The 24,439-nt window shown below is 41.6% G+C and overlaps 1 protein-coding gene across 2 annotated transcripts in view; it reads left to right on the top strand.

Moving 5' to 3' along the window:
- The window catches only part of LOC126187395 (uncharacterized protein ZK1073.1), a 612,194-nt gene that overhangs the window by 454,180 nt on the left and 133,575 nt on the right, over positions 1-24,439 (top strand). Inside the window, exon 1 of one of the 2 annotated variants that reach the window (XM_049928451.1) lies at positions 737-838. The exons of the other annotated variant lie outside the window; for it this stretch is intronic. Within the exon in view, the coding sequence (XP_049784408.1) occupies positions 818-838 (21 nt within the window). The 5' untranslated portion in view covers positions 737-817. Of the gene's footprint in view, positions 1-736; positions 839-24,439 lie in introns of those variants that run through there. 2 annotated transcript variants of the gene reach the window in all.

A 24,439-nucleotide genomic window follows, 5' to 3' on the forward strand; every position in this document is an offset into this window, starting at 1 on the left:
TTCGTGAGCTACTATGAGGGCCTACATAAACAAAACAACTTTGACTTATTTCTACATAACGTTGATTTTAGACAACAGAGTTATTCGACTGCATCTGTGGCTTTAGTACCGACATGACAAATTCAAGACCATTTTTTTCGCATTGTATGTTTGCTCTGCTGTTTTCCTCAAATAAACGTATTATAATAAGTGAGTTAGTTAATGAAAATTTGTCCTTATTGCCCTTAAAAAAATCACGTTATTTTTTGTTTTCTATTACTGCCGATGCTTTCAATTCTCTATAACAATTTTTATTTCTTTAATAATGCAGATTCATATTATATTACTATCCAGAAAAACTTTAATTTCTTATCATTACTGAATTTCATCAGACTGTTACATGTGCTGGACTGTGACGATAACCACTTTGATGTAGCTTTCAGATTGTGGAACTGGCGGCTGTTTAGGGGAGGGCCTTACACTGTGGATAGGCATGGAGAGGGGTGAATGGGCGGGACTTGTTCCGGGTGAAATGCTAGCGCTGAGGGCACGTAGCACAGAGTAAAAGGGCTGCTGGCTAGCCGGACACCCCGAGGAACAGGCTTGCCACCTGTGGTGGCGCAAGCAGCGCACAAGCGCTCGAGGCGTCGCGGCGCTGTGCTGTGATGACACTCCTGCGTCGTCGTCTCCCCCCCCCCCCCGCCCCCGCCGCCATGCACGGCCTGCTGGCCACACTCAACTGCAGCGGCGCGCTGGGCCGCCACAAATACCCGGCAGTGCCTCGCGCGCCGCCACACGACACGCACTGAACACCCAGAGGACGCCCGAGACGCCACCAATGGCCGACTTCTTCGTCAAGGCAAGTTCAGTGTCGCTCGCACCCCTCCGTCCGTGTCGACACCTACTTCCGGGAGCGCATGACAGGGACACTTTTTCTTCACATCCGCCCTAGGTTTCCGGCTCTACGGCTAAGAAAGCGTACCAGGATGTGGCTGTGCTACCCAGTCTTTTAAACCTGAAGTCTCTTTCCACGTAATGACGTACGAGGCGAATGTGCCTTTTTTTGCGCGCGAAAGCGACGTACCTTTTTGTTTGCTTTCTTTTTCTTCTTTGAAGCTTCTGAAAATGAATCATCCTGTAATTGCAACATTTCGGTAGCTCCTCAACCTTTCCTATCCGTCGCTGTCTGTTGCAGCATTAGTATTGTCGTCCGATTCAATTCTCATGGTCGGGGTTGACAATCATGTAGAATATTTTAAAGGACATCATGTTCGCCGTTGACTGTAGAAATTATTTATTTCACAACTGCATTGTCGGCCTTGGGCCGTTTGGAAGTGGTACTGCAAAAGCTAAAGTAATACAAAAATTAAGCACAGAGTACTTGTGTATAAAAGAAACTATACAAACATATCGTGTAGACTGAGGTATATTACAATAATGGTGAAAATAATACATCTCTTACATTTTGCTTCAATACATATTGTACTTCAAAGTATTCCGGTCCGTATACCTGTCATCGTCAACAATAGGCCTTTTCACTATAGAAATACAGTAAAATCAGACGAGTGGGAAGCTCTGTACATCGTGAAATGACATAAATTACATAAAATGTTACCAATGTTAACATTATTCAGCGGCTGGTCCCGGAGGAGGTTCGAGTCCTCCCTCGGGCATGGGTGTGTGTGTTTGTCATTAGGATAATTTAAGTTAAGTAGTGTGTAAGCTTAGGGACTGATGACCTTAGCAGTTAAATCCCATAGGATTTCACACACATTTGAACATTTTTTGAACATTATTCACGTAAATCACTACAAACCCGTTAACATTGGTAACATGTCACACAATTGGCATCATTTCTCGATGTACAGGACTTCGCACACGTCTGATATTACCGTATTTCTATTTTTGACTATGACGTGTACACACTGACAGAGGATTTTAAAGTCTGACATGCGCAGAAGAAAAATGTAAATGATGTATTATTTTCACCATTTTTGTAACGTACCACTGTCTGCATATATACGAGTGCACTCCGTGCTTCATTTTTGTATTCTTTTAGCTTTTGGAGTACCACTTGAAAATGGCTCAAAGGCCGAAATTGCAATTGTGAAACAAATAATTTCAACAGTCAACGACGAATATGATGTCCTTTTAGAAAAAGTACGCTCGAGTTCTCTCTGTTTTACTAGACTGTACGACATATAGACCCTCCTTCCAGAAGCGAAGTAAACCAACCATAATATCGACCTACTCTGCGGATCCCTTGTTTTTTTCAGATATTTCCTTGTTTACATAATATGTTCTCCAGTGACTAAAGAACCTTTAAATTACTAAACGCGGTATTTTTTCTCTTAACAACAAAAAGGAACTCACTGCTGATATGCTGATATTCTACATTGTTATTTATTTAACTAGAAACAGTTTTTCGGTTTCGTAGGCCGTCTTCAGGTGACAGTTGAATGTCGCATCCATACATAAAATGACGGATGACTTACAGAGATACAATTAATACAGATACAGATTGTTTACAAGGAATTATTACATTTTTACACTATGGAAGGTACCATTACATTGCCAACAATTAGTTATGATAATTGTCATATTGCTGTATAATATTGCATTACTGAAAAGTTATTTAACGGAGGAAAAAATGAAATTGTGTTTGGTTATTTAAAACTAAGCTAGCATTCTTAGTTAAAATGTTTATGGATTTCAAATTTAATACTTTCTCTTAAGGAAATCTGTTCTTTTCGTGATGGACAGTGTAGAGCGGTGCTTGAATTAAATGTGATAGGAGATTATCAGAACCTCTTTGGAAAGGGAAGGAAGAGAGTTAAAGTTTAGCGTCCTGTCAATGCTGAGATCACCAGAGACGAAGTAGAAGCTTGGCTTGGACAATAATATGGTACAATTCGGTCACGTCCTTTTCAAAGAAACCAGTCCCCCATTAGCCTTAACCCTAGATTATTAAACCTCCTAAAATTAATGAACGCAGTTGGTACCAATTCGCGATTCCCGCCAATCTGGTTTTGTCCTTATAGGGAATAAAACAAGACGTTTGTATTTATTTTGTAAGTGACATACCACTGGAGGCCTTATAAGTGTAATTAACTGGTGCACAAATTATAATTTATGACTTCCTTTGAATAAAATATGGAGTAGTAAAATTTACGATTGTTTAGCAACAATGTAATATTTTCCCCCCTTAATTGTTCTAGGATAATCGATGTAGGGGGTCTGGATGGTCGTAAAGGGATATGAACCCCAGCCCTCACGAATGCGGAGCCATTGGGTTAACCACTGCACCAACTTGCTCGAAGAAGCTACTTTGATCTTATTTGTATGGGCAGCATTAGCAGTAGTGTGTCTTGACAACATTAGCATGTAAGTCATCATCGTTATTTATTACTTGTCGCTGTAGATGGTGTGCAAGAGCTGGGTTGTTTGTTGTTAGTCTCGTCATTCATGAATTCTGGATGTGTATCATGCGTATTTCTGGTTGGTTCAAATGGCTCTGAGCACTATGGGACCCAACATCTTAGGTCATAAGTCCCCTAGAACTTAGAACTACTTAAACCTAACTAACCAAAGGACATCACACACACCCATGCACGAGGCAGGATTCGAACCTGCGACCGTAGCAGTCCCGCGGTTCCGGACTGCAGCGCCAGAACCGCACGGCCACCGCGGCCGGCGCGTATTTCTGGTCTGTCGTCCTAGGAGGGTAAATATATTTATGCTTTGGTTTAGCTGTTTGTCTGGGGAAGGACGTTAATATGTCCATCATATTCGTTCAGTAAGTATTCCGTATCCTCCTTGTAGTTGTGGTAGTCTTTATTGAGTTAATTTCTGCTGCTTTGTGTACTATGTCGGAGAGTGTTATGCAGCGAAGCCGCAAAATGCTTCTGGATTAGCGTATAGCATTTTCCACCTGCATGTCGTTAAGTGGGCCAGCTACCTCACCAGCCTTCTCCGACGGATTGATCATCATAATCTATAACACATTCCCTCACTCCATTAAAAATTGCGGAGAAGTGTAAGAAGACTGACGCGCAGTCTGTTGATCAGGAACTACCCTACCGGTTCTGCTCTCCAGCCAGTGCTGCGTATTATAATTATTTCACTACCGGGAACTGAGTTTTCTGTACTCGTTCGAGCAGCTCTATTTGTTCACATCGTTTCTCCAGGAGCGCGTGCTCTTTTATTCATGATGTTCTACTTTGCATTTGGAGGTAACGGTATTATTGATTTTCCACGCAGGATCTCTACGACTCATCATTAACATGTACTCTCCAATTTTCTTTGACATTTTGTGTCTTCTATACGTGTAGTTAGGGTCAGACAATTAGAATATCATTATGTTTACCGTATTTCTTTTACAGACGTCGTATACGTGTGATAAGCATAATAGATTACCAGGATCCTTTTAAATTACAGTGGGCGACTTTCTGTGGTTTCAAGAATAATCTGCATCCCTGATTACATACAGAGAGATACTAATAGCCAACTCGTGCCCGTACATAGCTGTATAAGTTCACACGTCACTTCTTTCTCTTACATTGTCCGCCGAAAACATTGTAGAGTGTGTAACTGAATCTTCTTTGTCAGTACTGAAACCTACGCCTAATATTTTTAAATTTCCCTCGGTGCGTCATCTTCTCACTGGGTAGCTGTGCGATTCAATTAGCTCATCAGCTCGTAGCCTTTACCCTAACGTGGTGATGTGGTTGCATTCAATTGGTTTGTACCTCTTCTTACTTTATACTTTACGTTTGCACATTTCATTAATTTTCATCCTTTTCCTGTACACAGTTACGTGCTTAAGATGTAACGGAGCTTATTTTTCGCAAAGCATTGTGGTGTCTTTGATGTTGAAAGTAATGTACGCTTTATTTTTAAATTTCGTTCGACTCCCTATCAATGGTTTACTGAAGCTCATCTGCTACGGTATTCCTTTCGAATAATTTTTTGCACGTTTTCTTCCACTGGACAAGTCATGTTAACGGAAGATTGTCTTGTTTGTTTCCTACACAATCTTTCAAAAAAACCTTTCTCAAGGGTCCTTTCTAAGTCTTTGTACATCAACAAGTAGTCCTTTTTTTAACTGAAGAAAATAGTCGTTTCTTCGTCTGTTATTGTGATCTTAGACAAAGTAAATCACGAACCTCTGTGGTGTCATTCTATGACGACGATGGAGACATAACTAGGTGAATAATAAACAAAAGTTTATACGTTTTATGCGGTACGTTTTTCTGCCCAAATCTTGGATTGAAAGAGTAGGTAAATCGATGAAACACATTTTTGAAAGCAATCAGCGGGCAAGTCAAGATATCAGTTTTCATCCTGCGAAAATATAGTATCTTAAATGGCCTCCGATTGTCCTCTATCGTGCTTTCAGCCAAGCCCAAACTGTAAGGTTCAGTCCAACTTACCGTACAAACTACGTTCTTTATGTATCTAGAGAGTACATTTTATTTGTACATATGAAATATACGTTTATACACTACACACTGCATTTGCATCATTTGACGCATCATCCATACAACGTATAAACAGTAACGGAACAATGAAAATCCCCGCGTATACCGACACTTACGGAAGGACTCAAACCCGCGATCTCCACTTTACGAGACAGCGAAACTATCCTCTAACCACAGAGGCCGGTAGTTACTCACTTTTACGACAGCAAGAGAAGTCTTTTTCTCAGACCTGATTGATGCCAGATCGGCGAGTGCCGTAGCTCCAGGAGGTCGGTGTTCAGTGTTGACGCTCACAACAATACCATTGAAGCTAGTGTAAGGCCTTGGCACGTGGTTTTTCAGGATACCGAGTCATTGATGTGATGGAAGTTAGCCAGTGACAACTGCAAGTATCAAGAGGTGTTTACAGCCAGACGTGATCGCTACCTGTTGCTCACAACCTGCAGCGCAATACCTGGTAGAATGCAACAGTGCAACCATCGAAACTGTGCGCAGATACTCCGGTGAAGATGGACGCGAATGAAGTCTGTATACAGGTAGCCTGAGTCACTTAATCAAGAAATCATTGATCAGAATGCTACGGGGCGAATAAACGTTTTTGATTAGGGCACTTAGAATGAAGTCGTCACCAGTATTACACTTCCGTGCACATTTAGCTCTTCCTAGGGGCATCTTTTGTGTGTTCTTTTTGATGAAGCTTAGAGTAGTATAAGTAGTCACCCTGGCAAACAAGAAATCTCTACACGATGATTCAGCTGTCTTTTTATGCAGCCCGCAATTCTGTATCTGGCCTTCGAAAATCCCGCACGAGATTTTCATATTCTCTCGCTTTCTACGCGCAAACTATGAGTCCTACAGAAAAAAATGAACAGGACCCTTTTTGTAGGAAATTTATTGTAGTTAAATTTTGTACTGGGATACGTTTCCTCTGGAGGAAACGGTCTTCGAGTTATTCAAGAAGAACGTACAGAAGTGACCTTTAAACACGCTTTCCACCCCACATTCATCCGTCACCAGTCAGGATTTCTAGTATGTTGTTCGTGGCACTCCTCCTGTCAGAGTACAAAAATTTACGACTGCACGAACTATTCCTGATATTCAATCTTTTTTGGTCTCTATCGATTGGCTATTACGCTACCAGAACATTTGGATATTTCGTTAACATTATTAATTTAAACGTGTAAGTGAGGATATTGTAAACGTTACGCGATAACTAATTATGCTGGCAGCTCAGTCCAAACCTAACCCTTACAAGCGCAGTAGTTTCGTAGTCAGAGGTCCTGACGAATACAACGGTGTAATTCTTTATTTTATGCTGATAAAATTCACAAAACTGTTTCGTAAAATTTATACAGACGGCAAGTTTACAATCTGTAAGTGCTCTATCACGCTGATGACCTAATAAAGCAAGTCAATGAAGACCAAGAAAAGGTCGAATCTGCGAAATAATTCGTGCAGTCGCAAATTTTTATAAAGTGGTAGGAGGGACTGCCATGAACAGCCTATTGTAAATCCTGACCGGTGTGGGGTGAGTTTGGCAGTGGGAGTGTGTTTCAAGGTCACTCTTCTATGTTTTTCGTGAATAACTCGAAAACTACGGTCTCTTGTGAAAACGTACTTCAGTATAATATTTAACTACATTAAATTTCCTACAAAAAATTATGTTCATTTTTTTCTCTAGGACTAGTAGCGTACGACAAGCGAGATAACACGAAAATCTCGCAAGCGGATTTTGAAGGCCAAATGTAACATTGCAGTTTGCATTAACCGACATCGGCAGGGGCAGCTCAGTCACACTGTGTAACCGCCACTAATAGAGGTCGTTTTTGTTATTTAGACATGTTATCGTCTTTCCTGCCGTACTTCCCTCCCTCTTCCTATATTGACGCTATGGGTGTCTTACACCCACCATATTTTTCCAAATAATAAATAAAATGTATTTTAGGTTTGACTAAAATGTCTCCTGGCGGCAGAGCTATTTTTTAAATGTCACTCCCCATAGAACACACGCACGCACACACCACACACACACACACACACACACACACACACACACACACAAACACACGCGCGCGCGCGCGCGCATATTCTTCTTCTCCTACACTTGCTTTACTCCCACAGTAATTTTTCTAGATATTGAGTAAAATATGTACCAGTATTTATTGAAACCCCGCTAACTATACCAGTAAAAAGACAGACAGCCAACTGTGAATTAACGTCTTTTTGGTACTTGTTAGTGAACACTAGATCCCTTTATGAGGTATTAGCCTGTTGCGGTGTTCAGTCCGAGGACTGGCTTGATGCAGCTTCTCATGCTACTTGATCCGATGGGAGCCTATTCACCTCTGAATAACTACTGCAACCTACGTCTGTTTCAACCTATTCACCGCATTCATCTCGTAGTCTCCCTCTTCAATTTTATCCACTCTCCCCACCCTCGCTACACTCAATAACGAAACTGGCAATTCCTTGATGCCTCAGGATGGGTCCTACTAATTGATCTCTTCTTTAATTCAAGATGTTTCATATATTCCTTTTTCCCGAAATTCAATCCAGTATCTCTTCATTAGTTATTCGATCTGTGCATCAACGTTCAGCATTCTTCTGTAGTACCTCTATTCTTCTTTTCTGAGTTGCTTATCTTTCAAGTTTGATTTCATTCTAGGCTTCACTCCAGGCAAATACCTGACAGGGCAGGAACGGAGGCTGTTGTGGGCTTCCAGGTGGTCGAAATAAATACAGATCTTTTGCCTCAAATGTACCCATTAGAGTTTATTCAACCAAGATTACAACTGGGGGGTAGATGTGGCACTGGGGGCTCACCCCCCTGCTCGAAAGAGTAGTCCTCGAAAGGGTAGTTCTGACTGAGAATCCGGAATAGGCACAGGAGAGCGGAAGAAGTACGTGTTAGCTAGTCGAGGGCCGTAAAGCAAGAGAGAAAAGCTGCCCACTCTGTTTCCTGGTGCGACCGCGTCTCAGTAACCACGTGAGTCTTCTACGCATCCTTTTTGGCCGAGAATCGTGAACAAGGTCCACTTCAAGGCTTCCCTTCTTCAGCAATTCTACCGTTGGAACAATAATAGCTCAGCAACACTTGCTGAAATCGTGGGCCTGCTGTAACCTGTCTCTGCAGGTTCTTACCTGTCAACAATAACTGGAAACCTTTCAAGGAAATAAACTGGTCTCAATAAAAATCTTAAAAAAGTCATACTTTCTATCTCTTCCCTGGTCCCTAATACAGTGTACTTCACGGCTTGTTCAATGTAAAGACTGAATAACATCGGGAATAGGTAACAACCCTGCCTCTTTTCTTTCTCAAGCATTGCTTCCCTTTCATGCCCCTTGACTCATAGAATTGCGGTCTGGTTTTTGTACAAGTTGTAAATAATCTCTCACTGCCTGTGTTTTATCCCTGTTAAATTCAAAATCTCAAAGATGTAGTCCAGTCGACACTGTTGAAAGCTTTCTCTAACTCCACAGGTGCTATAAATGTCGGTTGGTCTTCCTTCAACTTGTCTTCTAGGATAGGCCGTAGTGTCAGTATTGCCTTTCGTATTTCTACGTTCCTCCGTATTCCAAACTACCTTTCTCCGAGGTCGGCTTCTACCATGTTTTCCTTTTTTTTTGTAAATAATTGGTGGCAGTATTTTGCAATCGTGAATTATTAAACTAATGATGTGGTAGGATTCACACATGCCAGCATCTGCTTCTTGAAGTCTGAGAGTATTTCGCCTGTCTCATATGTCTGTATCGTCTGTCTGTTTAGGTAAATAGTCAACATGTCTGATTGCTGTGCGAAGGACAGGGTTCAATTCGCAGTATGTCGGAGTTGGTGGGAGGACAGGAACGGGTTGGAGAGAGCCTCGTGATGCTGATTGCTTAAACAGTAGCGGCGCCGTGGTGTGGGAAGCTGTCAACGGCCGGGAGAGCAGCGTGCTGACACCTGCCCCTCACATAACACACCCGAAAGACGCCTCTGGCAGAGGATAACACGGCAGTTCGTTGGTAATGAATGGCCCGACAGGGCCAGTAGACGGAAATTTAACTTTTGTATATCTGTATTTCCCTACATATAAGTACGCTCAAAAGAGGAAAAAAAGGCGCACCACTAAGGAGTTATGCAAATTGGCCACAAACTGATATTTGCTCAGGTATCGGTAGAAAATGCAAAATTAAAAACTTAGTCGGTCGATGGACGTGTGACGCTGTAACATAATTTCAGCAGGCAGCTGGCAATGGTAGTAAACAGGGATCATATCGATACCAGTGCATAAAGTCTCTCCGAATGTCATGCCTAGTACTCTGTTCGATAGTAACTATGCCTAGCAACACAGACGCAAGAACAGTATACGCAGATGTCAGCGTTTGAGAGAGGACGTGTAGTCGGGCTCAAAGAAGCTGTTAGGAGTAATCGGCTAATCGCTCGACATTTGAATATTCGACAGTGATGGAAGGAATGGATGAACCGCGGCCGAACACAGCGGCAAGAAGGAAGCGGTCGACATATAGAGATGACAGAACGTGGGGACCGAGCAGTCGTCAGAGAGGCACTCAGAGCCCAGGATTCATCATTATGATAGATTCGACTTGCAGCTGATGCTTCAGTGACCACAGGAGCCATTAAAAGGTGGCTCACAGAAAGGCGGCTGACGTCTGTACACCACCAAGCACGTTTGCAGTGGTGTCGGCCACATTCGCCGCCTGGAATTTTAAGAATTCTCTTCACTGATGAGTTCCGCTTCGAACTGAAACCCGATGAACAGTGAAGGCGTGGATTTTTGGACAACATGGTTTTGGAGATGAAGCAGCGATGAGTATGATTAATCAATTATTCAAAAACAGTCTTAATCGCATTTATTGTTATTATACCGCCAACCAGTTTCAGCCCGACGTATGGGTCATCTTCTGGGCGTTTACACCACTGGTCGACTGCTGGTGGTGTCACTCCTGTCTACATAACGGCAGGAGTGACACCACCAGCAGTCGACCAATGGTGTAAACGCCCAGAAGATGTCTCCTACGTCAGGTTGAAACCGGTTGGTGGTATAATAACAATAAATGAATAACTGATTAGTGAAGGCGTGTCTGGAGGCGGCCCGGGCATCAGTGAGATACCAACATGAGTGTCGAGCGCCACACTGCGCGAGAACCAGTAGTGATGGTCTGGGATGCCAATCATTTCCTAGTAGGACCCCTTTGGTTTTCATACGGGACACCCATACAGCACAGGGTACGTCAACGATATTCTATGCCGCATTTTGTTGCCCTTCATGACAAGCCATCCTGGGCTTACATTTCAGCAACATAATATCCGCCCATATACGCCCCAATTAATAACGTTTGGAGCATTGTGGGCAGGGCAGTCTACCTAGCTCGGGATTTTGACGATCTGACGCGCCAACCTGACAGAATTTGGCACTTTATCCCTCAGGAGGATATCAAACAACTCTGTCTATCAATGCCACGACGAATAACTGCTTGCAAAAGAGTCAGAGAGATGGACCAACGCGTTATTGACTTTCTCAGTCTGTTAAGCTCTTTCTCTTGGATAAATCATTCAATTTTTTTTAAATTGTAAATGTTTGTTTGTGTGTAAATGTACATCACATTTGCCGATTTCTGCCATATTTGGATAATTACTCCGTGGTGCGTCGTTTTTTTCCCCTCGTTACAGTGTATTAACAGGCTTGCATAATTTTCTGAATTGGTTCTTTTTTTTTTCGCATGTCCAGTGAAGGCAATGAAAATTCGGATGTATAATTTGAATACGCAGCTGGGCGTTTTCTTCAATGAACAAGGCTTTCTTCGTTTCAGTTTTGCTACCGTGAATCTCCAATATTCCATAGCATTTCGCGCCATCTTAGTTCAGAATGACTGAAACTTGGTTCCGAATGATCGGGCCGGTTTACGAATCGCGCTACCCCCGAGAATGGTCCACTGAGTTGGCCGTTGCGCCACTTCGGTCAGCGCCAACTCCGAAGGCGAGAGTTGCGCAAGTGCTGCCTAGTCTTAAAGGGGAAGCTCGCAAAGAATGCTTCATATTCTTCTGTCGCTGGAATATTTTGCGTGATAAGAATGTGACTCGATGCCGACGCTGTAAACGTTGTATTGGGTTGTATGAGTCTGCACGTTTCCTGCCTCCCCATCCGCGAAAAGACTTCACCCGTTACGTAACACTGCGCTTGTTAGAACACGTCGCGCTTTCTATAAATACGCCACACAAACTACCGCCGATTTTAAACTCCATTTTCATGGCTTCAGATGCCCGCGAAGATGCAGTGGTCCAAAAATAGTTGACATTTTTTTCCCTAGGGAAACATAATAGCGGATTGTACCGAACAATTTATTTTACGAAGTAATTTATGAATAAAATGATAACTTTCCCGTGCTATATATTGATAAACAGATATTAAGATAAATAATGTTCATGAAACGTATTCACAATTGTCAATACGAACAACAATTATTGGAAGAAAAGTGGAAATGACTGTATGGCATTGTTGACCGGGAGGCCCCATCCGGGGAAGTTCGGCCCCCAAGTGCAAGTCTTATTGCAGTCGACGCTACATTGGGTGACTTGCGTGCCGGTGTTGAGGATGAAATGATGATGAGGACAACACAACACCTCGTCCACGAGCGTAGAAAATCTACAGCCCGGCCGGGAATCGAACCCGGGCCCGCTTGCATGGGATATTGCAGTGCCTGTGTTGTTAAGAACAACGATGAAATGTTCCTTAGACGTGTAAGCATGTCCGCAGGCACTGTAATATCATAAATAATGTTTAGATTGTTCGCATTTTAGCTGACGAATACACACAAAAAAGAATCATGACGTCATCTTGTTGCGATCAGTGTTGTACCATGTTGTATCTTAATTCGGTATGCACAAAATGAGCAAGATATCCGCCTGGCCCTCTCCCACGATTGGCATAATTAAATAAATTTAAGCCTAAATGGGACAAATATCAACTTCTTTAATGAAGAGTCTAGGAGTAACAAAAAAATGGCTCTGAGCTCTATGGGACTTAACATCTATGGTCATCAGTCCCCTAGAACTTAGAACTACTTACACCTAACTAACCTAAGGACATGACACAACACCCAGTCATCACTAGGAGTAACAGTAGAATGATAATCTGAATTTAAGTTAAAATGAACGGTCAAAGTCCCATCGGATTAGGGAAGGATGGGGAAGGAATTCGGCCGTGCCTTTTCAAAGGAACCATCTCGGCATTTCCGTGAAGCTATTTAGGGAAATCACGCAAAATCTAAATAAGGATGTCCAGAGGCGGATTTGAACCGTCGTCCTCCCGAATGCGAGTCCTGTATGCTAACCACTGCGCCACCTCGTTCGGTGTGTCGGCGTGCAACGTCCGTTTGCAACAGAGAGGTGTAAGGTAGGAACCTATAATGACAGCTGATTCTGCACAACTACTCTATTAGCAGCCGAAAGGAAGTGGCTTTCGTGCGGGGACCGCAAACGTTTTATGACAAGACGACAAGTCAACCGGATCCTCCACCGGATAACAAGTCTGGTGTCATACGCGGCATTGGTGACAGTACTTGTGTCATTTGATACGATTCTCTTACGGGAGCACCTACTTTGTACGACTGGTAAGTGACTGAAATATGCCTCCTTGCCCGATATAGGTGTTTGTATGAACGTGAAATGATCACTCCCAAGGAAATGATGAAAGAATAGTAGTCACATAAGCTGCAACAAATGAACGCAATAGTTTCACAATCACACAATTTCTCTGCGCTGTGTCAACACCTGTGCTCTGAACGTTTTTGAAGTTAGGTTCCGTTTTGAAAGTCTTGACTCTTCAATTCCTTTGTTGTAACATAGTTCACACCTGCTTATTAGTTGTTTTCTTTTCTGTGAGACGTCTGTGTGGTATCATAGTTCGTAGTAATTGACGGGAAGTAATCGAGTAAAACAATAGTGATTTCTGGCGTTCCCCAAGGTAGTGTTATAGGCCCTTTGCTATTCCTTATCCATATAAACGATTTGGGAGACAATCTGAGCAGCCGTCTTCGGTTGTTTGCAGATGACGCTGTCGTTTATCGACTAATAAAGTTATCAGAAGATCAAAACAAACTCCAAAAGGATTTAGAAAAAATATCTGAATCGTGCGAAAAGTGGCAGTTGACCCTGAATAACGAAAAGTGTGAGGTCATCCACATGAGTGCTAAAAGGAACTCGTTAAACTGTGGTTACACGATAAATCAGTCTAATCTAAAAGCCGTAATTTCAACTAAATACCTAGGTATTACAATTACGAGCAGCTGAAATTGGAAGGAACACATAGCAAATGTTGTGGGGAAGGCTAACCAAACACTGCGTTTTATTGGCAGGACACTTAGAAAATGTAATAGACCTACTAAGGAGCCTGCCTACACTGCGCTTGTCCGTCCTCTTTTAGAATATTGCTGCACGGTGTGGAATCCTTACCAGATAGGACTGACGGAGCGCATCGAAAAAGTTCAAAGAAAGGCAGCACGTTTTGTATTATCGCGAAATATGGGAGAGAGTGTTACAGAAATGATACAGGATTTGGGCTGAAAATCGTTGCAACAAAGGAGTTTTTCGTTGCGACGGAATCTTCTCACGAAATTCCAATCACCAACTTTCTCCTCCGAATGCAAAAATATTTTGTTGGCAATCACCAACATAGGGAGGAACGATTACCACGATAAAATAAGGGAAATCAGAGCTCATACGGAAGGATATAGGTGTTCATTCTTTCCGCGCGCTATACGAGATTGGAATAATAGAGAATTGTGTAGGTGGTTCGATGAACCCTCTGCGAGGCACTTAAATGTGATTTGCAGAGTGTCCATGTAGATGTAGATATCTCGTCTACTCTCACTATTCATCACATTTACTCGCGACGGTAACATATTCTTATCACATGACTGATATTCTATAACCAATGTATATAGTATGACAACTGCCAAGGCTACAGAAAAAGATCAAATATTTCAGCGACCGGACGGACAATTCATAATGTTTAAAAAAGTTAATGACACGTGGGAGTTGTGAACATGGCTCACCCGCTTGGCAGTTCAACACCATGACCACTTACCCAAGACACTGTTGCTATTTCAAGCTGCTTTTAACTGCAGATCTTTTTCTTGGATATTTCACTTTTCTATTTTACTTTCTTTTTTGCACAGTTCAGTACACCTTCTTCCTGTTTTCTTGCTTGATATGTGTTCAGTTTCAAATTAAAAAATGGTTCAAATGGCTCTGAGCACTATGGGACTTAACATCTATGGTCATCAGTCCCCTAGAACTTAGAACTACTTAAACCTAACTAACCTAAGGACAGCACACAACACCCAGCCAATACGAGGCAGAGAAAATCCCTGACCCCGCCGGGAATCGAACCCAGGAACCCGGGCGTGGGAAGCGAGAACGCTACCGCACGACCACGAGATGCGGGCTGTGTTCAGTTTATGACGGGCTACCCACAGGGCAATCTTACCTCCAAATCTGAGGGGGGTTCAATGGAGAGTTTCCCTTGTCAGTTGTTATCGTAAAAAGCAGCGCATCCTGAAAAGAACACCGATGCGAATTAACAGGAAGAATCCTCCGACGATGCTACTCGTTTGGATTGTTCCACGCTACGGTCTCGAATCACCATCCACAGTGTAATACCAGCTTTGTCAAAAATCGCGCTCGTACGGATCCTGTGCTACAGAGCCGCAGTTGCTACAAAATACCCACCTCCGTACTCAGGGAAGGCGTAAGAAGCATCACAGAGATCTTCCAAACGTTTAGAGCCTCGGATTGAAGGCCGCCGATTTACGTTAATCCAAAACGCAAAATTTGCAGGTATTTCTGTGTCTGCTTCATAGAAACGAGCTGCCTAAGAGAGAACTCATGAAGGCAATCACCAGTGTTATCAACAATTATTTCAACGCGCTCCTAAGCATTCTATGGCACTCAAATATCCTCACACAAATTTGTCACAAGTTTGGAAAAAATCCAAGTGATGCTTTGACCCACAAATATTGGAGCTATTACGTGAAGACCATTACCGTAAATTACCCAACCCTTGCTTCTTTTTTTTCTCTTGAGGTATTAGACAAAAATGCCTGTTACGGTACCCGTCTTTGCCGGGGCTTTCCTTTAACTGTTCTTCCTTGACATCTGTAATTTCCGTCTTTTAACGGGCTGTCTCACTCACTATTAGTTCTAGGCGTTCCTTCCATTTCCTGTTATAATCTAGAATTTTACCATTTAGACTAAAAATTTTTAATTCCTCTCTAATATCTTGTTTCCTTAGTCTGTCTTTTATTGTGCATGGATGGATACTGCGTTCTTGCCTTTGTAGATCACCTACTTTTCGCTTTTATAGGACAGCATGGGGACAGCAACAGTTTTGTAAAATTCAATGTGAATATCTGTCTCTTGGTAAGAAATATGAAAACAAACTAACTACCCTCAGCTTTACGCAGAGTGCGTAGTATGTCTATGCAAGAAAACGATTATCATTTGGAAAGGGTGACGAGAAAAACACCATAATTAAGATAAACGTCGACCAACGGAAGAAGAGGCAGTGCGACTGGCTATTAACAACAGGAGAAGGAAGCATGAGTGGTGGACGGTTGAATGTGACAATGCAGTCGAGACCAGGAGGAAAGCATGGATGAAATGGCAATCCTGTGAAAAGCAAGAAGGCTGGTCGAACTTCCAGAATGCGAGATTAATTGGTGGCAAAACGGTCAGAAATACCAAGAGCAGTAGCTGGAATGAGAAACTTGAAGAAGCAAACACAGCCTTCAAGAAACACAAATCATGGATCTTTTTCAAAGAAACGACGAGCAGAATTAAAGGCTTCGAGGCAAAAGAACCCTTCGTAATATGACAAGATGGTCCAATAAAAATTGACGAGAAAGAGGTGTGCGAGGAAATGGCTAGGTATTTCAGGGATTTGCTGAATGCAGGAGCACCGACAGTTAAGTGGACACACTTACGGTATAGGAACTAAAGTCAGGATAGTCTAGACAATGCACCTACCAGGGTAGAAGTAGCAGAGGCAATTAAAAACCTCAAAAACAACAAGGCATCAGGCAGAGATGGTATCTGTGGTGAAGAGATCAAGTGAGGTAGGCCTGAAATAGAAAGAAGTGTGTACAACATAATAATGGATATATGGAGAAATAGGAAAATACCCATAGACTGGAAAGAAGCCATTATAACACCACTACACAAGACAGGGGACAAGAAAGTACTGGATAACTACTGGGGCATCTCTGTCTTAAGCACAGGGTACAAGGTTTTGTCGAGAATCTTCCTGAACGGTGTTGAAGAACAACTGTGGCCGACAATAGGAGAGTACCAGTGTGACTTTAAATAAGAGGGGAACTGTACAGAACACATATTTGGAATAAAAAGGATAATAGAACACAGACACAGGAAAGGAAAAAAATGATAATGACATTTGTGGATTTTCAGTTGACAGAAATACTCGGCTTGATGTGTTAGAAGATAGGGGACTGGATGCTATAACAAATGCAATAATAAAGGAAACGTTAAGCGACTCTACTGCCAGGATCAGGCATCGCAGTACGCTGTCAGAAAGCTTCGAAATAAAAACAGGAGTTCGGCAAGGGGATGGGCTGTCACCAATTTTATTTAACCTGGTTTTGGACGAAGTAGTGAGACAGTGGATACAACTTATAGATATGAAGTAGTACCTGTAAAAAATGAAAAATAAAATAAAAGATGAAAAAATAAACAAAAAATTAAGTAATTATTTTATGTAAAGAAAACTTACTTTTAAGTGACACGTTCCACATCATTACGAAATGTATTTATGATCGATGGAACAAGGATTAATGTATGTATGTATGTACTAAATAGTAATATGAAGATCAAAGGCGTGCAAAGGTCGAACATAATGGAACAGTGGACTGCATGGCATTCGCAGATGACATGGCACTCTTAAATGAGACAGAAGAAGAGACAGAGACAGCACTAAACAATCTAGCCAGAACAGCAAAAAAGGTCGGACTGAAGATTGCATATAAGAAGACCAAGACATTGAACACTGAGTCTGACTGGAAGATAGATAACTAAGTGGTTGAGAAAGTCAACAGTTTTCGTTATTTGGAGGAGAAGATAATTGGTGGCATATAGAGCAACAGTAGCGCAGTAGACAGGGCACGGCTTTTGCAGAAGCTTCGGTATGGGGTGAAAGCAACATATGGCAACAAAAATCTGTCACGGATGCCAAATTGCGACATTACACAGCATCTGTAAGAAATGCTGCTCTGTGTGCATCAGAAACGATAACACTCGGCAAGAGAGCTTGTGTACAGTTGGAGAAGGGGAAGCGGAACATTTTGAGAGACATATGGGGCACCAAAAATTATGGGGATATCAGGATACACAGAACACGACAGGAACTGTATGAAAATATTGAACTCATATCGAATTAGATGCGAAAGTGGAGGTTACGATTTGTTGGGCACATCATGAGGATGGACAAGGAGAGGTTGACTAAGAAGATGTGGAATGCAATGTGTCATACGGGAAACAACTGGGTGAAGAAAGTCAGAGATGACTGGAAGGCTGTAGGAATAAAAGAAAGGAATGTGCAGGCAGTAGGACAGGACAGGAAGAAGTATAAAGGGTTGGCGGATGGTCACAGGTGGCCTGACACCAAAATCAAAGTTATCTTAACTGAAGAAGAAGAAACAGAAGAAACGAGAGAATGAAGAGGTATTGAGAAGAAAGAAGACGTGCAAAACAAGCCACACTTGATCATGAAGAGTCCTAAGAAGAAGAAGAAGAAGAAGAAGAAGAAGAAGAAACATGTACCACATTTTGCGACCAGAATGGAAGTTTTTCCTGGACCCTAAACACAATGTCTTTTCCTGGCTTGCTGGTCAGTTCCATTTTTCTCGATCAAGCCAAAAGTATTGTGATACAGGAATTTGTCGACGTTTTGAGAAAGCAATATTGGACCCCAAAAACACACATAGAGTCAGAGATTGACTGTTACTTGCGGTATTCTCGCAGTGGTCATATCGCGATCTGTTTATAGGGATATTATGGAACAGAAGCTTATTCAATCTTCTGGTCGAGCGTATTTCGAGTAGCTCTGTTGCAAAACTAAAGTGCTCTACTTTACAAATTGAACATGACAATAATATGTTGGTCCATCTCTGTCCCTTATGACAGCTGTTAGTGGCTTGGCATTGATTGACAGACTCGTTGAGTGTCCTCCTAAGCGATATCGTGCTGAATTTTGGCCAATTGGTGAGTTGGGTCGCCAAAAGCCCGAGCTGGTTGGAGGACCATGCCCATAATGCTCCAAATGTTCTCAACTGGGGAGAGATCCGGCGACTTTTCAGGCCAAGGCAGCATTTGGTAAGTGTAAAGACAAGCAGTAGAAACTCTCGCTCGGTGCGGACGGGCATTGTCTTTGCTAAAATGTAAGCTCAGGATGGCGTATCATGAATGGCAACAAAACGGCCGTAGAGTATCATCGACGTACCTTTGTATTCTAAGGGTACCGCGGATTACAACTAAAGGGGTCGTGCTGTGGAAAGATCGGCATCCTAGATCATCATCCCTAACAGATGAAATGTATTCGCAGTTGCGAATATAGGCAACCGTGAGCTGTAAACTGGAATAACGACAATGAGAATCTGTGCCGGACCGGGACTCGAACACGGATTCCCGCCTATCGCGAGCGGTCGCCTTACCGTGTTTTTGGACTTCACGTGACATTCTTTCAAGTTGATCGTTGATTCCTTTACTCAGTTTTTTTTTTTTATTACAGAGAACAATCGGCCCTCTGATCGAACACGCTGAGCCACCGTGTCGGCAACCGTTAGGCTATCCGAGCAAAACTCGCGGCCACACTGAAACTTCCATATGTCGCCATGCGAATACATTTGACGTATTTCATAACGGCTTTAGTCGCCGCATCACGGACACGTACGCGACAGTGAGGTCGGTATCCCACCGCAGTTCGAAGTGGAACTCATCATTGAAGACAAATCTACTTCGGTCAATGAGATTCCAGGCCGAAGGCGTGTCTCTGTGTACAAAGGTTAGAAGGCGAACTGAACACACATCATATTATTTAACATTTGTAGACTTGTTTTACATTGTATTAGTAGCACAGACCATAGCTTGTAAGACAAGCTTCTGGCACCTTATCCTGCACACGGCCGTCGGTTCTCTGAAGTCTACGTCTGGCGATGCTTAGCATTTCGTTTGAAGAACCCATTGGCTGCCATTTAGCTGCTGTGCCCCTAGTGGAACATAAAAGATAACAAACAGACACATCTGTAGTTCTCAAGAAATTGAACATCATACGCATAAACATTGCATTTATTACTTAAAATTAATAAGCTCACGTGGTTGCGCTGCGATAACTAATACTGAAAAATACCCAGTATCAGCACACAGTGCACAATTATCTGTATGTGACTCTCGAGTCAAGTTACCCGCCAGGTTAGCCGAGAACGCTAGTGCGCTGCTTCCTGGACTCGGGTAGGCACGCTGGCCCCGAATCGAATCCGCCCGGCGGATTAACGACGAGGGCCGGTGTGCCGGCCAGCCTGGATGTGGTTTTTAGGCGGTTTTCCACAGCCCACTAGGTGAATACCGGGCTGGTCCCCACGTCCCGCTTCAGTTACCCGACTAGCAGACATTTGAAACACATTCGCACTGTTTCATGAATTACACTAGACACAGACATCTGGAGTACACTGATTCCATCCCGAGGAGTACGGGGTGGCGGCAGGAGTGGTATCCAGCCACCCCTTCGCATTAACCATGCCAAATCCGATTGTAACCTCGCCGAACTGCGAAAAATGCGGGAAGAAGGAGAAAGCGAAGGAAGGAAGGACTCTCGAGTCAAGTTAATAACCGAAAATTAAAATGAAATGTTCGCATTCAGACCAACAAGATAATAACCCAATGGAACAAGACTGTTGGAGAAATCATCTAAAATTACAAAGAAAACTGACTTAAAATGCAGACTGTTTTGAGGCCACATTTGAGAGTGCAATAGATAAAAAAGTACTGTTTGTTGTAGTACTGGATTCACTTTAGGTTAATGTACATTCTGTGGCATTTTTTGTAATTCTGCAGGTGTATATCTCTAATTTACATCTAAAACCAATTCAAACAATGTATCAATGTAGCACAGAGGAAAAGTTCCAAGAAGAAGTAAAACTCAATTTATGTCGTTTAAAAAATCATAATCTTGCGAATTAAAAATATACACAGGCATTGTCACCTTTGTTTTTATTTATTTTAATTCCTTGCTTAATGTAAATAATTTCAAGGGTACGTTGATAGGGATTGAGCTTTGTGCCATGTGTCGAAGATGCGCTCTTTTTGTAGAGTAGAGCGATTATTAGAATCTTCTGCTCGAGGCTGTGTAGTATTCAATGAACAAAGATGAAAACAATATACTGTTGGCAAAGTTACAAGTATGGATAAAGTAAAGTTGGCAATACAACGAGAAACTGTAGTATGATGGTCATTCTTTGAAATTGATCTACATATGATGAACATTAGAGTTGCACAATTATATATTATCGAGATTTGTGAAAATTTTTGTTTTATAAAAATCTCAGGAATTTTATAACTTGCACCGAAAGTGAGTCCAACTGCGTAAAGTGCACGTTGTTTGCTTTAGCAAACAATCTGTAGACACTGAAAAATGTCAGATTCCAAAGAAAAATCGAAATTTACTTTTATTCTGACGGGTTGGCAGCATAAACTTGCAATCTTGAAAGCGTTCCCTCTCACAAAAGAAGGGAATGTTTTCCTGTGTTGTGGGTCTAATTTTGGCAAGAATGTTTTGAGGTTCACCGTAACAGCGATTCCTTGACTGCATTGTACGAAGCTCCTACGCTTCTTTTGACCACCTTTGAAGGCTATGGCACCAGTAAACACTGCCGCTCCCAAGCTAAACGAGCAACCTTTCTCAACTGTATACAGCCTAGCTCTACAAATAAAGTATGAAACTCACTATCTTTTGAGTTAGGTGGCGCAGCGCTTTATCTACTAGGCTCGCATTTGGGAGGACCGGCATTCACATCCACGCCCTGTTTGGTTTTTATAAACCGCTTGAGGCAAATATCTGGATGATTACTTTGAAAAGGACAGGGCCACATTCTTTCCCCAATCCGAGTTTTGCTCCGTCTGTAACGGCCTCTTACGTCGACGTGACGTTAAACCCTACTCTTCCCTCCTAGCTATAGGTAAAATGTAAAAGCTCTGCTACTGGAGGCGTATAAAAACTCTGAGAACACATCTTTTTATTTTTAAACACTACATTTGACCAAACTTAACAGCTCTTTTTCATCGTTACGTCTGAGGACACAAATTGCACCCCCGGGAAGGTGACACAACTAAAAATGCGAGTCCTGCGATAAATCGGCTTAAAGAATTGTCCAGGTATCATATTGAAATATTATAAGCTTCCTTTAAATTTCAAGTAAATATTTTTGGCAGTAAATTCGATCATATTCTTTACAACAGCTGCATGGACATGTAGTTCTATTCTCGTCGAATATGAGTAATTATTAATTAGGCCTTTGAGTTGTGTCGCTTTTCTTGTTTTTCTAAAAGTCTTTTGTTTTTGTTATGGTCCCTCAAGTTATAGTTTTGCCACTTTTTCACTGCAGATTACTGCAATATAATCTGACATTCGAACCTCCATCAGGCAAAATTAGATAGAATAAAAAATGAAAAACAAGTTGCAGTTGTTTTATTAGAAAAATAGAAAATGCAAAATTATAATTTATGAAAATTACATAATACAATTTAATAGCGAACATGAGTTAGGCACAATTTAAGGAGCACAGTTTACGAAAGTATAGTATCGTGAACGGGCTTATATAATGTAGGAATACTTTTTGCCAAGAAATAGGATTAAATAAGAAATTTCTTTATAGCAGGAATTTCCATTTTTTTCCTTTATGGTGCAACGCACGAAATTTAGTAATTTAGTAATATTTACAATAGTTGTAATCGAGAAAACAGTGTCCGTAGTGTAAGATAGGGACACTGCATAAACACAGATAAAATAAAATAATCAATGATATTAGAAATTACATTCCACTTACCTTATGCATGAAAAGTGTCACAACTCAGAATGTGCGGCTCTTCTTGAACGACCCATGCGAACCAGTCAATGTCAACACTGTAGCGACACCGTTCTTGCCATGGCGAATAATAAAGCAGCCTACAACAAAACTGATACTACTGCCCTGAAGTGGACAGTCCGTGAAGTAGAGATGTGACGTTTTTCGTGCACGTAGGGGCACTTCGCACGCATTTTTCAGTGACATAAACTAAAAATTGCCTTTTTTAACCTGTGTCACAATTCTTGCCGGGGTGCGATATGTTGACAGAAAATATGATGCCCAATTTAAGAGGCGATGTTTCATTTGTTATGCCTTTATGGATAGAGTGTGGATAGAGGTAAATGGGGTTCGTTTATTTATCTTATGCAAAATGAAAGAATACAGAATACAAATTTAAAAAATCTTCATGTTTGTGTCTTAATCTTAATAAATTCACGCTTTCTTGTATGAGTTATCCTTCTGTTTTTCCGTAGACGGGTCACAGCACATACCAACATCTACTGTAAGATCTGAAAGAGGTAAAGTCTGTGGCGCACAGCTTATGACATGGCCACGGAGAATACAAGCTTTCTTCGCCACAGCACTAAGAGGGAGAGGATTTCGAACCTATCCCCCAAGACACCGTTTAGCCCCGGGAAAAATGTCCGTATACTCATGTAATAGCAGCTCGAGATTAAACCTGGAGTCTCTGTGCCGGAATCCTGTTCTCTGTCCACTAGACCGCCACGAGGAATACTTTAACATCTATATGTATGTACATTAAACGTTACTGTATTACCATTTTTGCCAAATGATGGGGTTACGGCTCGAAACAAGTTGCAATGCCTAAATTATTTAAGGAAATTAACAAAGCAATTGTGACTCTTAGCAGTCTCTGGGAAACCTGTTCATAAATATTAAGAGAACTTTTTCATTTGTACGCATTCTGACACTGCTGATTTCTACGTCCATTTGAAAATCATTGATACAAAATTTGACGACAATTAATTGCATTTGTACAGCTGGTCACACAGCGTTGTAAAATGCATGGTTTTATAGTACGAAAAACAGCAGCGTTAAAAAACAGTTCTGATTTAGAAGATTTAATGAGCAAAAGATGTAATGCTCATCTTGTTTCGTGAATGCATTTGTGGCTGCAAATTTCTTCTTTTCTAGGGGATGATGTAAAGGTGCAGGTTTCGTTAAAGAGAGTCTTCTGTCGAGTATACACAGATTTCATACTGAGCGCTGTCCTCAATCAACAGGTTCAGAAAACATTCTGAATGCATTTTCAGTACAAATTCTCGTTTCGAACATAAATAAATCGTACTGGCGCACATTCTGTGCTCGGCTAAAAGGCCAGCCTGAAGCGAAACAAAGACTGTCCCACATGAGGCCGAGACAAAGACTAATTTCCTCTTCGCGCGTGTGACAAATTACGTAGTACAGCATGAAGTTCTAGATTGTTCCAGAACCGGCAACTGGTCAAAATAACATTCGTGCATAGCTTTCTGCACACATGAGTGAGCAGTTACAAACAAAACACGTCTCCTGAGATTAGTAAAATTTATGAACATAAAAATAATTATATATTATTGTATGTAATTTTGAAATAGAATTTTGTAAGACTTACAGGATATGCCACAAAGCCTAAATTATAAACATTTTATATTTTTTCCTGAAATGACTGTTTTTTTATGAAACACTGAGTTTACTTTTGAAAAGCTAGAACTGTTCTTGATTTAATAGATAATAAAATGGTATGAGTTTCTTGGTAATCAAAATATTGTAAAGTGCAAAACATATGCCACTTGTGCTCAAATAAAATGAATGGAATTTATAGGATAAATAAATTCTTTTAAAGTAGA

Source organism: Schistocerca cancellata, chromosome 5, assembly GCF_023864275.1.
Source record: "Schistocerca cancellata isolate TAMUIC-IGC-003103 chromosome 5, iqSchCanc2.1, whole genome shotgun sequence".
Taxonomy (NCBI): domain Eukaryota; kingdom Metazoa; phylum Arthropoda; class Insecta; order Orthoptera; family Acrididae; genus Schistocerca; species Schistocerca cancellata.